Source organism: Plectropomus leopardus, chromosome 6 (genome assembly GCF_026936395.1).
Source record: "Plectropomus leopardus strain MGB_pleo_1.0 chromosome 6, ASM2693639v1, whole genome shotgun sequence".
NCBI lineage: Eukaryota > Metazoa > Chordata > Actinopteri > Perciformes > Serranidae > Plectropomus > Plectropomus leopardus.
The window spans coordinates 38,083,352-38,100,557 of NC_142181.1; the positions used below are offsets into that span (position 1 = coordinate 38,083,352).

Genomic DNA, 17,206 nt, shown 5'->3' on the forward strand with positions numbered 1-17,206 from the left:
GGAATGTAAGAAGCTACAAGATAAATGTCTGGACTTAGAAAACAGAAGTAGGAGACAAAATCTACGACTAGTGGGCATCAAGGAAGGAGCGGAAGGAGGTAACATGGTGAAATTCCTTGCGGATTTTTTCTCCACGGTGCTCGGAAATGAACACTTCGACTCTCCCGTGATGATAGACAGAGCACATCGCACACCTGTACCGAGGCCACCCAGAGAGGATCGACCCCGTACCATCCTTGTCCGCCTCCATTACGACGCGGACAAACAAAAGATACTGGATCTCGGTAAAGGGAAAGGCCGACTCACATACAAAGGAGACCAGGTACACATTTTTCCAGACATGAGCCCGGAGGTCAGCAGACAGCGTGCCGCCTTCAACCCGCTGAAAAGAAAACTCCGTGATGCCAACGTCACCTACAGCCTGTTCTACCCAGCCAGACTCTCCATGACAGTGGACGGGATTAGACATTCCTTTGATTCTCCACAGGCTGCCGAGCATTTCTTCAATCAGAAAATTGCAAACGTGAATAGACCCCACTCGTAACGCAAGTATCAATAACGGATACAGTTTGATATACACTCTGATGAATAACTCAATGAGGGGGTGATAACATATTTGGGAGGGTGAATGCTCAGTGAATAGAGTCTGGGATTTAGGACGTAGACATGTGAGAACGACTTAATATTAACGTATTTACTTTTTCTGTTGCCAATACGGGCCCCTGTGTTATTAATACAGTGTTTTCGTATGAATGAGAGGTTCAAAGGTGCTGAGAAAATTATATATGAGGAAGGAGCTTAAGCACCAAGTTATTGTATTTCTCTTCTTCTCAAGCTGAGAACAGCAGCAATGTGTTTTTGGGTAAGTGTTTTTTTCCCCTACTGCTTGTTTGGGAAGTGGTGGGGGGTGGGGAGGGTAAGAAGGAAAAGAGAATGGTTCAGTGTTAAAACTTTGTTAAGCTGTATGTGTTTGGTTTTTTTTTGTGTGTTTTTTTTCTCCCCTCTTTATTTTGTGGGTGCAGAGATGGTTGTATACTAACATTTTATCTCTAACTAAACTAGATCACAGACAGGAACATGAAGGGATCCTTTAACACTGGTGAAGAGAGTGTGGTGAGGTTTGTCACCTGGAATTGTAAAGGCTTGAATGGGACTGCTAAGCGAGGTAACATACTGGCTCATCTTAAAGGGTTGGGGGCAGATGTTGCTTTTCTGCAAGAAACGCATCTTAAAAACAGAGCACATAAACTACTGCAAAAAAACTGGGTTGGATATGACCATGCCCCACTAAAACTAGAACTAAATTTCCCCCATACACATACATCTAGAACTTGGCGAATGAACAATAGTTTACTAGCTGATGAAACACATACAGAATTTATAAGATCTCAAATAGCTTTTTATTTGCAAACTAATGAAACGCCATGTGTTACTAAAAGTGTATTATGGGATGCACTAAAGGCCTATATCCGGGGCCAAATTATTTCCCACTCAGCACAATTGACCAGAACACAAAAAGAGAAAAGACAGAAGCTAATTGAACAGATAGTAGAACTAGATCGTCAGAATGCAGTATCTCCATCTCCGGAACTTCTTACGAAGAGGATATCTTTACAGGCTGAGTTTAATTTACTTTCCACAACAGAGACTACTAAAATGATAAATCGCTCCAGACACAAACATTATGAATACGGCGAAAAAATGGGAAAATATCTGGCTCATAAGATAAGAGTATCAGAAGCATCAAAGTTAATAACTGAAATTTGCATGAGTTCAGGCTGTATAACAAAAGATCAGTTAGAAATTAATCAAGAATTTAAACAATTTTATGTCAAGTTATACACAACAGAATCAACAAAGGATATCAAGCTTTTGCAAGACTTTTTTGACAACCTGGACATACCCTCCATTAGCAAGGAGGATAATAAGTGGTTAGAGGAACCTATTATTTTGGAGGAGGTTACTCTTGCAATACGTGGTCTACAGAGCTCAAACTCGCCTGGCCCTGATGGGTATACACCTGAGTTTTATAAGATGTTTGCTGGAGAACTTGCCCCCCTCCTTTTAAAGGTATTTAATGAATCAGTTGAAAGGGGCCTTCTCCCAGCAACATTTTATCAGGCATCGATTTCCTTATTACATAAAAAAGGTAAAGACCCACTCGATCTGGCATCATATAGACCAGTGAGTCTACTAAATGTAGACACAAAAATTTTTGCTAAAATAATGGCCATTAGATTAGAAAATGTGCTTCCAACAATAATTCACGAAGATCAGACGGGATTTATTAAAAACAGACAAATGGTTCATAATATTCGTAGATTATTTGATATTATATACACATCTGGCCCTCGTTCTCACTCAGAAATAATAATATCCCTGGATGCTGAGAAGGCTTTTGACAGGGTCGAATGGGATTATCTCTTCTCGGCCCTGTCGAGGTTTGGTTTTGGCTCCAAATTTATTTCATGGATCACACTTCTTTATGCCTCTCCAGTGGCATCAGTACAGACAAATAGGCTAAGGTCTGATTACTTCCATTTAACACGGTCTACTAGGCAGGGCTGTCCGCTGTCGCCGTTGCTTTTTGCAATAGCAATAGAACCACTTGCAATCTCTTACGATCTTCACCTGAATACAGCGGGATTGTTAGAGGGGATGGGGAGCATAAAGTTTCGCTGTATGCGGATGATTTATTATTGTATATTTCCAGCCCCTCCAAATCGATTCCTGCAATACTGTCTATCCTAAATATATTTGGTCGAATATCAGGATATAAGCTCAATATTAATAAAAGTATATTGTTCCCGATGAAGATCTTAGCTGAGGAGCGCTCTTTTGAAACTTTGCCCTTTAAAGTTTCTACTCAGTTTAAATACTTAGGAGTTAACATTACTAAGGCATTTACAGATCTTTACAAAGATAACTTTTTAAAATTATTGGATCAAACAACACAGGATCTGCAAAGATGGGCCCTGATCCCCATATCATTAGCTGGACGAATAAATATAATTAAGATGACCATCCTCCCCAGGTTTTTATTTTTATATCAGTGTATTCCAATATGTATCAAAAACATTTTTTTTCACAGTATAGATAAAATTATTTCAGAGTTTATTTGGAACAATAAAAAACCGAGAATAAGGAAGGAATTCTTACAGAGGCCCAAATCAGTGGGAGGGATGGGATTGCCAGATTTTAAGCTTTATTATTGGGCAAGTAATATAAGGATGATGGCCTATTGGCTTCAAAAACCCTCCGTTGTGGATTAATATAGAAAGGTCATGTTGCTCCCCCTCTTCTCCGTCAGCCCTGTTATTCTCTGCTCTACCCACTGTACGCCCCGAATCGTTAGACAACCCAGTAGTTTCTCATACTCTCAAGATTTGGTCCCAGGTAAGAAAATTTTATGGATGGCAGGCTGGATCTCTCCGAAGCCCTTTAGTTAAAAATCATTCTTTTGCACCCTCATTTAATAATACAATGTTTGACGATTGGTCTGGAAAAGGAATCTGTAGCTTCATAGATATATTTATTAATGATGTATTCCCATCATTTGAGCAGGTATAAAAAAAATACAACATACCTCGATCACAATTTTTTAAATATTTGCAGGTCCGGAACTTTGTAAAGCAAAATAATTCATATTATCCCAACCCCCCAGAGCAGTCCGCAATGGAACTGATACTAATGCAAGATCCTCACAAGAAAGGAGGTATATCAAATATATATGAAAAGCTCTCCCAGTGGAAGTGTACAACATCTATGGAACATCTGAAATCAGCTTGGCAGCAGGACGTAGGTGAAGAGATTGCAGAGAAGCAATGGCACACAGCTCTGAATCAGACCCATAACGCCTCAATTTGTGCAAGACATGGCCTACAATTTAAGATAATTCATCGGTTACACTGGTCTAAACAAAAGCTAAGTATATGTTCTGGAATTGCCCAAGGATATTGAAGTATTGGAGAGATATCCAGACCTTATCAAGAATTTTACATAGACCTATTGATTTAGCCTGATTGCAATTTTAGGGATTATAGACTCTAACATAATAAATAACAACTTGGAATATGATATGATATCATTTGTCTGTTTACTCGCACGGCGTCTGATCTTACTCAATTGGAAACAGAGGACTACACCGACGCATTTAAATCTTCTAAGAGATGTAATGAAGCACTTGGAGCTTGAGAAAATTAAATTCTCTTTGAAAAGACAAGAAGGAAAATTTTATGGCAACCATTTATTAACCATTTCAATGATATGATATAATATTTTACCAAGAGTTAGAGTGGTCAACACCCCCCCCCCTTGTTTTTTTTTTGTTTTTTTTTTGTGTTGCTTTTGTGGTTTTTGTTTGTTTTTCTTTTTATTTGTGGAGGAATGACTGGTTACACTAAAGGCTGATACACACCTGTAAAACATATAAAGTTATACACCCTTTTGTATGAAAGACAGATTTTATTTATTATTTAAATTCTATTTATTTTTTCACATTTTACAGACAGGTGTACATTGCATGCAATTGTGTGCTATGTCCTTCATTCTAAGTCCTCTCTTAAAGCTCATGTAGCATCTCCTCTCCCCCTTTTTTTTCTTTTTTTTTCTTTTTTGTTCTATGTACTATTTTTACTTAAGCAAATAACATGGTACATTGTCTGTATACATATGTGCATAGATAACTGAAGACATATGTATATATGGTGCTATGTAATATACTTGTTCAAAAAAGACAATAAATACAGTTTAAAAAAAAAAAAAAAATTTATACTTGCAGGAGTTGATATTTCAGGCGACAGGAAAAACACATTGGCAAAACTTCAGTGGACACACTTTTCGCTTTTCTTCTGCTTGTCAGTAGGAACTGGCTCCCTCAGACATGATGCAGCAGGTGCTACAAGAGCTGTTATTGCATCACATAAATCTTCAAACTCTTCAAAAGTTGAGCAGATCATCCACAAGTTTTGGATCTACAATTCCTCTCTGAAATCGTGGACTACCACCTCTCCAAAAATCCCTCATACATGGCCTCTCCTACATATAAGAGGCTTGCCTTTCCATTATGGCTCCATAACATGTCTACGTGGCCTTGGATTGGAAATAATGCAAGCTAGTGCGGTGGCTGCAATAGAAAAAAGCTGCTAATGTTTTGCGCATCCATTTTCTTGGGATGTAATCACCAGTGGAGAAGTCACAGAACATTATCTCGCAGTCATCTCGCGATTGCGTTAATATCGACCTTTCAAAAATATTGCTTAGGTTTTGTGCAAATTGACTATGGATTTGACACAGCTGCTCCAGAGCCACAGAACACATTATGCAACTGTTTTCACAGGCTGAGATGGATGAACCATGACAGTAAATTGACCTTAATGTGTAAAGTTCCCCTTTAATGTTTTTCCACAGATTTAAACAAGACTTTTTTTTCAATACTTTAGTTGAATGGTTAAGATGAACCTTGCTGTATATTTCATGCTTCTATACAAACAGGCTGTTGTGGAAACCTTCTGATTGCCATTCCTCTGTCAGAGCTGCGGTTTCCTGTGAGCTCTCTGTGAGAGTTAGACTGGGACAGACAGAGTGACTCTGAGTGAAGTCACTCCAAATTCACACTGAGCCCTCTGATGTGGAGTCCGTGCATCTGTGTGGAGAAGGAATGTGAACAATGCAGAGTGCTCAGTCTGACCCACTGTTTATCTTCCAGACACTGAGTGATCTACTGTTGGTCTTGCCTCTGCAACTGACTGAAATATTAAAAGGATTTGGATTGTTCATTTACAGTTTGCATTTCCCTTATCCTAAAAATGACTCAGCTTAATTGAGGCAGAATTTAAATATTGTGTTCCATTCAGTGACCTTAACACAGAGAGAGACATAAAAACAAAAGACAGCAAAGCAGGGTGCTGACATCTGCAGGCCTATCTCTTCTAACAGTTAGTGTCTTTAGATTTGGTATGGTCAGTTAAACCTGCATTATTTTAGTTTTGGCTACTGGGGTCAGCTTTAAACACAACTCTGATATTACTTAAGAAGAAATGACCCCAAAACTTAGCAAAAAATTAGTAAAAAGTACAAGAATATAACCAGAAAACCCACCAACAAACATAAAAGATAAAAAATAAAATCAAACATGATAATAAATTAAAATTAAAAATAAACATTAAAAAATGAATAAAATTAATTAAAAAATAAATAGATACACAAGAATTTTAACAGAAAATTACCCCACACACACACACGCACACACACAAACATAAAATAAATAAATAAATAAAGGAAAAATAAACAAGGAAATGGCATGAAAATTAGCAATGTCCCCAAACATTAAATAAATAAACAAGGAAATGACCTTAAAATTACCCCCCAACAAACATAAATATATTAAAATAAAGTTTAAAAAAAAGGAACAACGTGATATTTCTTGCAAAGTTGCTCATTGCCCTTTTCCTTGTGTTTCTGAAAAATCAAACCAGTTATCTCAGGGCTCAAAAGTTTAAAAATTTGTGAAAGGCATCTGAACGCAGCACAAGAAAAGTGATGTCACTCCAGGATTCAAAGGGGTACTGAATAGCATCACCAAACTGATCCACGAAAAACTTCTTGTCTTTTAATCAGTCTTAGTAACTCTGTTACCGCCTCAATCCCCTCTCTCCTAATCTTAGCCAGAGCTGGTGGTCTGGGATTATGTCATAAAATCAAAGATCAGCTCTTTGGTCTTGGATGTGTACAGACTGAGATGTGATGCTTTACACCGGTCAACAAACTCCTTCATGACTGATCCATGTCTGAGCGTCCTTCCTGACCAAAGCTCTGTCATCTGCAATCTTTTTAATGTTGCTAACTATGAGGACATTTAAAATCCATGTGATGAGATGTTGCAGTCTGGATTTATTTACATGTGATTTCGTGAAGGTAAAAGCTGTGAACGGTTGTTGGTGCAACATTCAACACTACAGTAACAAAATTACGTGACGAATCCAAATGAAATGTTTGAAGACAGAGTCATTATGGTAAAGAAATTTTTTTTCTTTTCTTCTTCAGGTTTTCAACAAAGTCCTGGCTCTCCCAGATGTGCCAAGTATGTCGCAAGAGCATGATGTTTGGTGTTAAGTGCAAACACTGCAAGTAAGAGCCTGTAAATGGAAGCTCCCACTGTGTGTGAATACAGCGCTCCTTGTTCTAGTCTCATTTGGATACAACATATCCGTCTGTTCACAGATTAAAGTGCCACAACAAGTGTACCAAAGATGCTCCCTCATGTCGGATATCATTTCTCACATGTAAGTAATGCTCAACAACATTTGTTTCTTTCACTTATTATTTTTCTCCATTGAGGATGCTCAAGTGCTGTATTATATGTGGGTATGTTGGTGCTTAATTTTTTTAGGGCCGACATTTGGCATTTTGCCTATTGTCTGTATCGGCGTTTTATTTCAATGATGGCTGATAAACATTAATATGATAATAAAAAGTGCAAAGAAAGTGTCAGCATGGGAGAAACTTTTAATTTGTAAGAGCTCAGGGAGCTATTTCTATTTATTCATTCCTTGTAATTTTTTAAAATATTGACAGAAAGATTGTAATTTTTATTATAAATGCATATTGGCCCCAAATATTGGTCATCTGCCTCATTAACTACAAATAATCAGTATTGGTATCGGCCCAATATCAGTAGACCCCTGGTAGATTGTAGATTTGTGTTTGTAGTTGTTGTTGGGGCGTTGAGCTTTCTGCTACCTCAAAGTTGTCAACAGTGATCTTAACCACACCTCATTTTAAGATCGACCCTCCCATGGCTGCACAGATGGGCACGAGTACATTTGCTACTGACATTAGGTTGGCGCTGTAAATCACTTTGCACAAGGTGCATTATCCAAAGTGTGGTTTTGGTTAAAAGCCGTCTGTGAGTCAATTCAAACTTGACAAAACTTTGTTAAAAGTTTACTTTTTCTTTTAGATTATTACCTTTATTTCGACTATATTCAGTGAAAATATTTTCAACATGTAACAGATTATATGAAATCTCCTGGACATATTCATTTTGCAAGTGCAGTGAAAAGGTAAAACCCTTTACATCAATCACAGTGTTCCATACCATAGTGATAGCAGCTTCTTTACTGCAGGGTGAAGGAGGAGGACCATGAAAATACTCTTTTTAGTCAGTCTCTTTTTATTTTAACAACATTGTGCTATATTAAAAGCCCATGTGTCTTCATCACAAACAAACAAGATTGCTGGATACAAACCACCTCTTATACATTTCAAAACACTTTTACACATAACACAAGGCATTGAGAAAGTACTTCAGGACAGGCAAGGTGGCGGTCTGGATCTATTGCTTGTGAAGCATGAAGCATTTTAAAGACATAGATTAAATACACTTTTTTATTTTTTAAACTGTTTAAAAATTAAACATTATTTAGCTTTGATGCAATTGATTTAAAATGATATTAGAATTTGACATTTGGTTTGTTTTTTGGCTGGACTGATGTATTAACCACAAGATGGTGCCATAAGTTGACACAGACAGAGGTATCAGAGCAGAGATAAAGATGATAACTTTATTAGAGGGGTGGAATTATCCTATAGGATGCCTTGTTATGTTTGGAAATGTATAAAAAATTGTTTATAGCAAGTTGTCTTCTTGTTTGGCTCCTGATGAAGACACATGTTGAAGCTGAAACAGAAAGTGCAGTGATTCGACTGACAAACTTAGAGATGTCTTGGAAGTTTTTGACTGATGACTCCAAAGTGGGCACAGTGGGAAATTCCCTTTGTCTCTCCCCACAGTGTTCCTGTGCTGAGCCGTGGTGACACACACAAAAAGGAAATGTACAAAACAGACTAACATTGTGGGGTTTTGTGTGTGTGTGTGTGTGTGTGTGTGTGTGTGTGTGTGTGTGTGTGTGTGTGTGTGTTATACACTGTGGGTCTTGTTGTCCATCCCTTACATTGCAGTTGCATTAGACAGGGATCTTGCAGTGGCCAGTATTTGAGCAGAGGAATGATAACAGGAAGTGAAACTTGTTTCACTTTACACTGGGGAGAAGGTAGAAGGTAGAAGGTGGATTTATTAGTCATTTTTTTAAACAAAGTTTAAAAATGTGTAAAGGTCTACGGTGCAGTTCGGCACTTTTGACTGCTGGATTTTCTGACCAAATTTATGTTCGAATATTCTAACCAGCAGCAAGTAACTTAACTTAACTGAATAACTTAAAAAGAAAACGGCCAAAAAACAGCAAAATATTTGTAAAACTCTACAAGAAAATTACCTGAAATTAGTACAAAAAAAGAAAAGCAAAATAACAGGGAAAAAACCTGGGAAAAAAAATACAACTTTTGTCTAACTTAATTTCAAATACATAATTATAAATATAGATTTCTTGATATTTTTCCAGTGATTCTATTGATTTCTATCGATTTAATCTAATTTTTTAAAGCTAAATTTTAGCTCGTTTTCACCTTTAACATTTTTTTAGCAGTTTTTGGCACATTTCATGCCAAGTTGCTGATTGTTTTTTTTTTCTCTGTGTTTTTGACAGAAATCAAACAGATGTTCTCATGGTTGAAAGGTTAAGTACTTGTGAAAGGAGTCTGAAAGCAGCACAGGAAAACTGATATTGATCCAGGATTTAAAGGGTTAACTAGAAGTAACACATTTCCAATATCTCTATCTAGCACAGTTTGATAATACATTTAGTCTACAAATTACTTTTTTTCTTAAATAGTCTAAAACTGAAATGTCAACCTTCCTTTGAGAGTCAGTGACTTTCAGATGTTTTAACGTAGTAGATTAGCGCAGGTGAAGAAAACAAACATTTTGATGTCACATTTTTGTGTCTTTGGCCTTCAAACGACAAGAAAATAGCTATGTGCCAAACAGCCCTGGTCCCCCCCAGACACCTGTTTATTGATTTAAGACAGACTTGAAAATGTGTGAACCTTTCCTTTAATATTCCGTGTGATGTAAAATGAGCCGTTCTTTCCATGTGATTTGTAGTGCCAAGGATGCGGAGAGCCGAATCAGTGCCTTCAGATATCAATAATCGGATTGATCACACAGCAGAGATCCCATTGCAGTTTGGCACTTTACCAAAAGCAATAACCAAAAGGGTAAGTCCAATGTTTCCTATTATAGTCTAGACCGAGTTATGTTCTAGACTGCTGCTGCTGATCTTATTCTCAGGTTAATTATGTAGGTAGAAATTAGAATTGTAGAGGTGAGTAATAGAAAATTAATAATAGATTAAAAAATAAAATATTAAAAAACAAAAAAATGGGGTTAATAGAAGGTCCTTCCTATTAAATATACATATATATATATATATATATATATATATTTGCGTGTGTGTCAGCAGGAGCCTCCTCCCAGTTTAAACCAGTTGGACTCCAGCAGTAACCCATCATCAGCCACCTCCTCCACACCTTCCTCCCCTGCACATTTCCAACAGAATAATCCCCCAAGTGTCAGCGCCACACCCCCAGCCAACCCATCACCGCAGGACTCCCGGGACAGCCGCTTCCACTTCCCAGGTCAGCAACCCATCCCTGATACCACTCATATACACACACAGGTCTAGTAGTTGCATAATGGGAAATGTAGGATCTGGTGTTTTTAGAGTGGGCTCATACTTGAGACTACATATCAGGAGTCTTAGCCTGGGCTTCTTTTATTTTCACCACTCTTTCTTTCAATAGATGATATGTGGGAAAAACAACAAATCAGAGGTGAGGAGTCTCTAATGCAGATGCCAGTTGGACTATCAAACTATTTCTAAAAGTTACCAGCTGTAGCTTTAACCCTTTAGGGAATGTTTGGTGCATTTTACACACTTTTCATTCTTCAGTTTTTGAACCTTGTTGGCTGTGTTCATGCATATGGCATACATTTTGACTAGATTTTGTAATTTAGTTTAATCCTGGAATTTCCAGCTCAGCTCCTACAATAAGTTTAAAATACACTGTGGAATCTAAATGGTTACATTCATACTGTTTAGTGCAAAAAATGCTCCATTCAAAACTCATTCAAACTGCAATTTTTGATCCCATAGCCATCAAAGCATAAAAACATGACTTGTTTTATTTCTGGGTGTTATTTTGGGCATTTTTCTTGGAATTTGTCATTTTTACTATTTCCACCTGATGACGTCATTTTTACCACATTTGGTAATTGGAGAGAATACATGCTATTTCCACTAGCTGCAATCAATGTTATTTGATTTATATTATTTTTTGATTGATAAAATAAATATATTTTTGTGTGTGTGTGTGTGTGTGTGTGTGATGTGTGTTTTGGTTTTTTTTGGTTTTTTTTCATATAAAAACATAGTGGTGGGGTGCCCGGTGGCTTAATTGGTAGACCAGGCGCCACATGTACAGAGGTTGTGTCACAGCGGATGCTGGTTCGAGTCTTGCCTCGGCTGCATGTCATCCCCTCTCTCTCTTCCCCTTTTCATACCCTTTCAAGTCTGTCCTATCAAATACAGGCAATACAAGCTCTATAACATATCTTTTAAAAAAGCCCAAAGTGTCATCATGACAAAAACCTGGCATTTAAAGGGTCAACATTCTAAAACTTAATGAACACCTATAGCTTAATTCTGAAAAGTGCACTTTGTTGGCAGAGCAGTTTGAGTTTTAGTATTTGACACTGCATGTATAAAAATTTCAGGCTGTGATAATAGTACAAAAAATCTACTTAGCATGTGGTATATTGAAAATAATTCTTTTTTTTAAATCTAAAAACATAGTGGCAAAAAATCTGACAAATCGAAAATAATAATAACATATAACATTTTTTGAAGCTTGATTTTGAAAAGCACATTTTGTGTGCAGAGCGATACGAGTGTGTGTAATATTAAAGCGGGTCCTAAGGGTTAAATATCTGTATGTTTCTGTTGTGAGAAAACAAAACTAGTATCAGATAGAGATTGAACAGTCACTCATTACTACTATAAGTTAACCAATAGTCATTCTCAAGGAACTCTGCTGTGGTCATAAAAATATGAATTTATGATCACAAAGTTGTGTTTAGCAGCAGAGTGAAGGTACTGCCACACAGCCCCCAACCCTCACTGCACAGGCTGACCTCACAGTTTGGCACTGAACACACTGAACACACTGAGCCATAACCCTTTGGGGATGTTTTGGTTGGTTTTGCATTATCTTTTCTGAATTCATGAAATAATGTGTTAATTATTTATGTTGTCACTCTTGTAGTGCATTATTCTTAAGTTGTACTTTCCAACAGATGTTCCTGCATCGACATATACCTCTGTTCAACATTCTGGTAGCTACTATGAGTCTGGGTAAGATGACGCAACAAGGGCACCATGTTTGCTGATATTAGCTTACCACATTTCATATCATCATCATCTGATAAATATCAAGACATCTCAGCACAGTAATGTCAATAGACTAGATATTAACCAGGTCGTTCAGAAACTGTGTTTTTATTACATAGTTTGTCCAACAGAGAGCACCGACAAGTTTATTTTACACTTTAAAATGTCCTGCTCACTACATATCACAGGTATAAAGGATTCTTCACAAAGTGTTGATATTTAAAAAAACAAAAACAAAAACCTGTCACTCTGTCCGTGTCAGATTTTTTTTAAACTCTCAATATCAGATGTCCACTATGTCTAAGGTTTGATTGTTCATGCCATATCAGGTACATACATGATAATATATAGTAAAAAAAAATAGTGTTGGCCTAAAAAATGATAGTCTACAGTATCCAGCAGTACCTGTAGGATGGAGCTCAATACCTCTAAAAATATTTTGTCGGTTGCTAATTCTTGTGTTTTTTTCTGTCAGAGTGTCCCAGGTGGCCATCACTGAGATGCAGCAAACAGCATCCAAGCAAGGGCAGGTGAGTTATTAACTACATAACTAAAAAGAAGAAGTGAAAATGATGAGTTTCTGTGTTATTCATAGGAATGCAGCTGTGGTTTACAGCACTTGTCTATGGACTGTTGTGGAGCATATTACTTTTTTTTTTCACTGCAGTGTTTTGTCAGCAGTTGAGGGAGGAGGAACTCTTATGTGTTGTGTCCTTACTGTATCTGGGCAAGGCAGAAACATCCTGGGGGAGGAAATAACTAACAGCCAAAATATCATCCCCTGGCTCTATATAATGATGCATATAACACTGTGTTAAAATGAAGCTGCAAGCAGCAATGAATAAGTCCTCACACCTTCACACATATCAGGAGTGCTGATGGGACACCAGCTGATTCAGCTGTTTGTTTTGGTGAAATTTTGTGGATTTGTCCTTGACCAATTGCATATTTTGTAGCAGTTCCTGTCTCCACTATGTGGCACTGGAGCACACACTTATTACACCTCATGTTACTATATATCAGCTGTAGATCAAACCATGTAATTTTTATGTAAATCAAATGATGTTTGTGTTACCAGGCTTACTTCCTGTTGCCAGTGGCCAAGTGGCTGCCACGCCACAGCAATGCCATTCAACAAAACCTCACAATTTTAACAAGAAAACGTCATCAAGGTCTCATGGCATTGAGGTGTATTTTGTCAACTTGCTAGAGGGAGTACATTTAAGAATAAAACATGTCATCTTATATTACCCAATGTGCTTTACAACAAAGAAATTCCATGCACCAACTGCTTCAAATGAAAAGACATAAAGACATAATAAAACATGCATGTAAAAATAAAACAAGATAAATTCATTAACTTTGCTATACCTCAGGCAAAATGAATGATTGCTCTCAACTGCACCTACAATAGGAGTTTTTCAGCATCTTTAGCCCCTCAACAATGCATTTCATTTTGGGAAAAGTAATTCCTTCACTTTCAGTGGGGTCCTTGTCCCATTCTCAGTGCTCAGGCCCTTAAAATCAAGAATTAAAAAAGAAAAATTCTGGTAGCTGACGGAGACTTCTGGCCTGTAAATATGGAAAGAAACATTAGGACAGTAACATTCTGCTCAATCAGACGGAGCTGCTAATTGTGCACCACTGGATAAACTTAAAATAATGCATTTTTAACTCGTTAGTTTTCTTATGTTGCTTTTGTTGCTTTTGTTGCTTTTGTTGCTTTGGTTGTTGATTTGATCCTTTTCCCCTAAATCACTTCTTTATAAAGTGCTGAATTTTAACAGAGTTATACTCTTTAAAATCAATTATTAATGGAACGGTCCATGTTGACTCTATTCTGCTCTTTGTTTCAGGAGGAAGCAGAGGAAGACTACCCAGCCGAGGAGGAGGAAGCAGCTGATCAGTGCGGCAGGAAAAAGAGCTTTTCCACTGAGGAGTGTGATGAGGACGGATTGGAGGACCTGCCCTCTGCCATATGCCGCCGCGGGGCTGTCGGCCGCTGGAGGGGCCCCATCTCTCGTAAGGCCAGTCAGACCAGTGTCTACCTGCAGGAATGGGACATCCCGTATGAGCAGCTGCAGCTGGGGGAGCTTATTGGCAAGGTGAAGACAGACAAGGGATACAGACATAATAAATCTTAACAAAAATCATAAAGTTCGATATTCAGACCCAACAGAGCTGACACAATGTGAATGTTCAGGGTCACTGGGGGAGGGTGCATAAAGGTCGCTGGCATGGTGAGGTCGCCATTCGCTTGATGGAGATCGACGGCAACAACCAGGATCACCTGAAGCTCTTCAAGAAGGAGGTGATGAACTACAGGCAGACCAGGCATGAGAATGTGGTCCTGTTCATGGGCGCCTGCATGGCCCCACCACACCTCGCCATCATCACCAGGTACAGCTGTGTGACTTGCCACATCTCAGTTCCACTCTTATTCCCAGAAACAAATGTATGTATTTTATATCATTACAGGTTAGATGTTGTTTATTATAAATACATGCTGATTTGTGAATTCAGTGTCAGTAAGAATATCACGTGCGTTTTCTTTGCAGTTTCTGTAAAGGTGTGACTCTGTACTCTGTTGTAAGAGAAAGAGGCCACATGCTGGACATCAATAAAACCAGACAGATTGCACAGGAAATTGTAAAGGTAAGCACTAAGATTAATGTCCGTGTAATATTTTATTTTATTCCTTTAACAAGTGGATTGACATCAGTTTCCTTGTTCTGGCTTTCACAAGCAGTAAAACCTCTCAAACCAGTGAAAACTGGTTTGATTCAGGAACACGGGAAAAAAACATAATAAGCAATTTGGCAAGAAAAATGATGTCTAGATGTCCAGAAAACAATATTTATAATTATCCGATTTATATTTTTAAAATTATGCCACAGAAAAAAGAAAAAAAATGAGTGCAATTCCTTGAGGTAATTTTCTTTCTTTTAAGTTTGTTTTTATTTTATGTATTGTTTTGCTCATTTTAGGTAATTTACTTGTGACTTTGTGCTAATGTTTTGCTATTTTTTCGGCCATTTCTTGATAAGTTGCTCTTCACCCTCCTACCATGGTTTTGAAAGAATTCAGGCAAATTTGCTCATGTATTTAAGAGGTAAAAGGCCATCAAATAAATTATTTTCAGGTGAAGTTGGTGTAATGTTAGAAAATACTTTGTAGGTAAAAGAAAAAATTTAAGTACGCTGTTTCCATAAGAATTTAGGACCCATGCTGTGGAAGTAAGCTCTGGACAGTAAATCTGAAGACCAAAGAGTGAAGTTAGGTATCAAGTAATTGTTCTTTTATAAAAAGAATCAAGCATCTATCAAAGCTTCTATGTGCTGAATTTGAAATTTTGCGATCCAGTAGTATAATTTGAAAGACTCAATCCAATTCATCCTGAGGGCTACTGTAGAAATGGGCTGCATTCAGCCCAACAAAACGTAATGAAACATTGTTTTAAACAGAGAGCTGGTAAACACCCTGTCGTGTTACGCAGGCACAGTGCCTGCTAATACTGTAGGGTTTATTCAGATCTATTCAAAGGGATTTTGTTAGTGTGGGAAATCTAACATCTACATCGCCAAAGCAAATGGGAAATTTAAAAAAAAAGTACAATAAGTAAATTTCTAATTTTTTTTGTTTACACTTTGCTACTGATTCGATACAACTCTTAAACACCCACCAAACAGGAGAAAACACCTAATAAACCTAATAAACAAAACACTGCCTAATAAACAAAACACTGTTTTGAGGAAACATGTCATTCAATTTGAAAACCGTAGCAAAATGTTGAACACCGTTTTGAGATTGAACATGTCTATAATTGTGGGTGCATCTTCCGGTGAGAAAGTATCAATAATTAATTTAAATAAATGGGCAGTTGTAATGTGTAAACTGCATCATTAAGGCAGAAATGTGGAGCATTAGCTACATCACTTTCATTCACTTTACATGGAGATAAAATAAATACAGAATTATGTGAAATGTTTGCCAAATGTGTTTGTGTCTCTTTATGAGTCATAAAAATATCATAAATCCTTTTTAAGAAGGAGTAGATGTTTACTGTAAGCTAGCTAGAGCTGTGTTATACTAATGTAGCAAAGCAAGTTAATCTTTAACAGGCATGGTTCAAAAGGCAAAAGAAACAATGCTTTGAGATGGCTGTCAGAGAGGGTGAGGTATAATCACATTATATTGTCTGAGGTGTAACAGGCCATGTGTTCCTTTTAAATTATGTTAATAAAACTGTCTCCCCTCAACTACCACTCATCTTCCACTCATATAGAAATGCCTCTCTTCTACAGGGAATGGGCTATCTGCATGCCAAAGGCATTATTCACAAGGATCTTAAGTCTAAGAACGTGTTTTGTGACACAAACAAGGTGGTCATTACAGACTTTGGCCTGTTTGGGATGTCTGGAGTGGTGCAGGAAGGCAGGTAAGAGTGAAATGAGTGATCCTATGATCTGTGTCTCTGTGTGTATGATCTGGACCTCTGGTAAGCTGGGGTCACTGTCTTTATTAGTTCTGTTTGTGTATTTGAATTTGTTTAGGAGAAAGAACGTGCTGCGGATCCCTCACGGTTGGATCTACTACCTGGCTCCAGAGATTGTTCGAAAAATGAGTCCAGAGGTGGATGAGGACCAGCTGCCTTTCTCTAAAGCTGCTGACATTTATGCATTTGGGTATTGATTGAATACACTTAAACAGTCTACTTAAATTAAGCAACAGACACCCACATTGTGCTGGATTCTGAAGTTAAAGTGGCTTAGAAACGACAGTGCAGTCAGGACCACTTAAGTCAAAGAAAAATATTTCTATTGGAAAATGAACAAGGAAAGCCTGAGGCAGAGAGAGAA

At 37.6% G+C, this 17,206-nt stretch overlaps 1 protein-coding gene across 9 annotated transcripts in view; it reads left to right on the plus strand.

Annotated features, from left to right (window-relative positions):
* The window catches only part of LOC121942866 (kinase suppressor of Ras 1-like), a 96,278-nt gene that overhangs the window by 72,802 nt on the left and 6,270 nt on the right, over positions 1–17,206 (plus strand). For 6 of the 9 annotated variants that reach the window (XR_015776866.1, XR_015776867.1, XM_088079394.1 and 3 more), the window contains 12 exons: positions 7,045–7,128; positions 7,222–7,283; positions 10,004–10,116; positions 10,359–10,536; positions 10,702–10,731; positions 12,254–12,311; positions 12,823–12,877; positions 14,204–14,452; positions 14,551–14,747; positions 14,906–15,002; positions 16,652–16,785; positions 16,901–17,032. Coding sequence is in view for 7 of the 9 variants with exons in the window: in XM_088079394.1 (XP_087935520.1) it covers positions 7,045–7,128; positions 7,222–7,283; positions 10,004–10,116; positions 10,359–10,536; positions 10,702–10,731; positions 12,254–12,311; positions 12,823–12,877; positions 14,204–14,452; positions 14,551–14,747; positions 14,906–15,002; positions 16,652–16,785; positions 16,901–17,032 (1,389 nt within the window). In the remaining 2 variants the exon portion in view is untranslated. The remainder of the gene's footprint in view (positions 1–7,044; positions 7,129–7,221; positions 7,284–10,003; positions 10,117–10,358; positions 10,537–10,701; positions 10,732–12,253; positions 12,312–12,822; positions 12,878–14,203; positions 14,453–14,550; positions 14,748–14,905; positions 15,003–16,651; positions 16,786–16,900; positions 17,033–17,206) is intronic. The other 3 variants (XM_088079395.1, XM_088079396.1, XM_088079397.1) reach the window with 3 other exon arrangements.